Below are 2,554 nucleotides of genomic sequence, written 5' to 3'. Positions count from 1 at the left end.
CAGGACCTGGAGCTGCACGGACCAGGATCAAAGCTGGAGCGGGGAGGCTGTGCTCCCTCCAGAGACCAGGGCACGAGAGTCCGCGTCCCCTGGGCCCGTGGCTGACAGCCAGGGTGGGACGTGCCCCAGCAGCAGCTCTCAGAGGGAGCACGCGGTGAAGCGACACCGTTTCTCAGAGGAAGGGCTGACGGCTGCGGCGTGCCGGCCTGCCCCAAGGAACAACGCTCTCGTGCACACACCTGCTGGAAATGGGGTTCCAGCCCCCAGCATGGCTATTGCTCCCCGTCTGGAGCCCAGGGATGTGCCGCCTCTGGTCTGCTGCAGGGCTCCTCGCTTCGTCCCTCAGCCTGTCTCCCCTCTCCCATCCATTCTGCCGGGATCACCCTCTTGGCCAGCTCCACGTAGATGCCGTTCTCCCGGAAGGGAGAGGGGTGCTGCAAGGAGCAAGGGACGGGGCGTGAGTCCCGCCGCAGGTATCAGGGCCCATTTGGAGGGGGCAGGAGGCAAGGGGTGCTGCTGTCTGGCATGGGGAGCAGGACAGGATGGGGGGGGTCACAGCAGCCCTACAGCTGCACGCCTTGCCCACCCCTGCCACAGCGCGAGGCAGCCACTCCCCTCCTCACCATGGTGATGTAGGTCTCCTCGGGTCTCTTCTTCTTCCCTGCACCCTGTTCGGCCTTGGGTACCTCAGCTCCAGGGATCGAGGAGTAAAGCGCTTCCTACGAGGGGGAGACCAGGACACTTGGAACTGAGCAGTCCCCAAATACAGGAGGGCTGCCTGAGCTCAGTCACAGGACTGGCACCGCGAGCCGCAGCCACGGCTGGCAGCAAACAGCACCTCGGGCTTGGCCAGGGCGGGGTCCCCTCCCTCGGTGTCCCCAGCCCTGTGCCCACACACCCTGTGTCAGCGATGCCTCCATGTCCTAAGGACACACAGCGACAAGATGACCCTGGCTTCAGCCTCAGGGAGGCTGTGGCCCAGGACCCCCTCCCCCTGTCACTGCTCCAGGCACTCGGCTGCTGCGGGAGGATTTGCTCCATCAGCGCCTCCTCTTAGCCACAAGCCAAATGAAACGGCAGGTCTCGTCCCAACCACCCCCCGTGCACACAGCCGGCGGCACGGCAAGGAGCCCGCAGCTCTGCGGGGATGGCGGGGATGGCTGGGCACGCGAGGGCACGGCCTGGTGCGCACAGGCTTGGGCACTCTGCAGCCCTGCACGCACCATCCCTCTCCTCCTCCCTCCCTTCAGGTCCCGCGGGTTGGGGCAGCGTCCCAGGGCAGGGCAGACACACGCTTCCCTCCACTCAGGCTCAGCTCTCACCTCTGCTTTGTTCTTGCTGTCGCCGTTTCCAGTCCTCTCCAGGGCCGTGTTGGCTGCAGACCTTGAGGGAAGGCAACAGTGGTGTCATCTGCAGCAAGAAGCATCGCCTGCTCCTCCTGTTCCTGCCCTCCCTCTCCTGGGTCACTGAGATCCCTTCGCCACATGCCTTGGCCAGGCCATCCCCGCCGCAAGCACCCCGGGAGGGCAGGAGGTTTGGGAGCAAAGCGGGGTCTGGCCAGGGCAGCACGACAGCAGAGGGCAGCAGGAACGCGCACCCGCCTGCCGGGGCTGACGAACCCTCTGGCTCCCGCAGCTCCAGCCCTGCTTGGGGCACGTCAGGCTGGCGCTTGGCAGGGAGAGCAGTGCAGGAAGGCTGCAAGGAGGTGCTTTGCTCAGCCCCATAAACCCACAGCTAGCCTTGGTACCTCTTCCTCAGGCTGAGCCCGGCCAGGAAAGCCAGCACAACGGCCACGCAGCCACAGCCCACAGTCACGGGCCAAAGCCCAGAGTCTCCCGGGGCTGCAGGGTCCTGGGCGCCTGCTGCTCCTCGTCCTGCTGGGGAGACACCAAGGCAGGGGATGGGACACACAAGGACCTCAACACTAACCAAGAGCCTCCCAGAGCCTCTGCAGCCCCTCTGCATGGGGCCGAGCAGGGTGACGGGAGATGGGAGCCGTCACGGGGCACCTACCTCTCTGTCCCGTGGGGCTGACGTGCAGCACCGTGTGGTTCTTCAAGATGCTGCTGCGCTGGAGCAGCCGGATCTCACACACATACATGCCGCTGTCATTCACCCGCACGTCCTGCAGCTGGATGGAGCCGTCCCAGCGGGACGTGTCCCCCTGCCACCGCGCCCGGTCCCGGAAACGGCCCACAGGGATGCTACGGTTGCTGTAGTAATAAAACACCATCTCCTGCCAGGGCACAGACAGCATCAGGTGAAAGGAGTCCAGCGAAGGGCACTGCCCCACGGGCCTTCCCTGCTCCAGAGCCCTCAGATCCACCCTCTCTCCCTCTCCCTGTGGAGCACTCGCCACACACGAGAGCTCAGCTCACTCCCACACGCTCTGGGAACGTAGCACCCAGGGCCGTGGTTCCCCTGCGGTGTGGGATCACGGGGAGCAGTGGAGGTCCGCGCTGCCCCACAGGGGAACCTTCCTCCTCTCGGGAGCCTTCCGAGGACAGCGGGGCTGCCCCGCTTGCCCTCCCCAGACCCCTGCCCCCCACACCGC

At 66.0% G+C, this 2,554-nt stretch overlaps 1 protein-coding gene across 3 annotated transcripts in view; it reads right to left on the bottom strand.

Annotated features, from left to right (window-relative positions):
• Window positions 1-18: 18 nt before the first annotated feature.
• LOC113488528 (junctional adhesion molecule-like) overlaps window positions 19-2,554 on the bottom strand; it is a 5,964-nt gene continuing 3,428 nt past the window's right edge. For 2 of the 3 annotated variants that reach the window (XM_026863765.1, XM_026863767.1), the window contains 5 exons: window positions 2,014-2,236; window positions 1,748-1,877; window positions 1,323-1,383; window positions 624-719; window positions 19-434 (listed from right to left, as the gene is read on the bottom strand). In XM_026863765.1, coding sequence (XP_026719566.1) covers window positions 273-434; window positions 624-719; window positions 1,323-1,383; window positions 1,748-1,877; window positions 2,014-2,236 — 672 coding nt within the window. In that variant the 3' untranslated portion in view covers window positions 19-272. The remainder of the gene's footprint in view (window positions 435-623; window positions 720-1,322; window positions 1,384-1,747; window positions 1,878-2,013; window positions 2,237-2,554) is intronic. The other variant, XM_026863766.1, reaches the window with a different exon arrangement.

The sequence above is a fragment of the Athene cunicularia genome (genome assembly GCF_003259725.1).
Source record: "Athene cunicularia isolate RWA chromosome 24 unlocalized genomic scaffold, athCun1 chr24_part1, whole genome shotgun sequence".
NCBI lineage: Eukaryota > Metazoa > Chordata > Aves > Strigiformes > Strigidae > Athene > Athene cunicularia.
The sequence above is the reverse complement of the archived record's forward strand: the minus strand, read 5'-3'. Positions and strand labels throughout refer to the sequence as shown.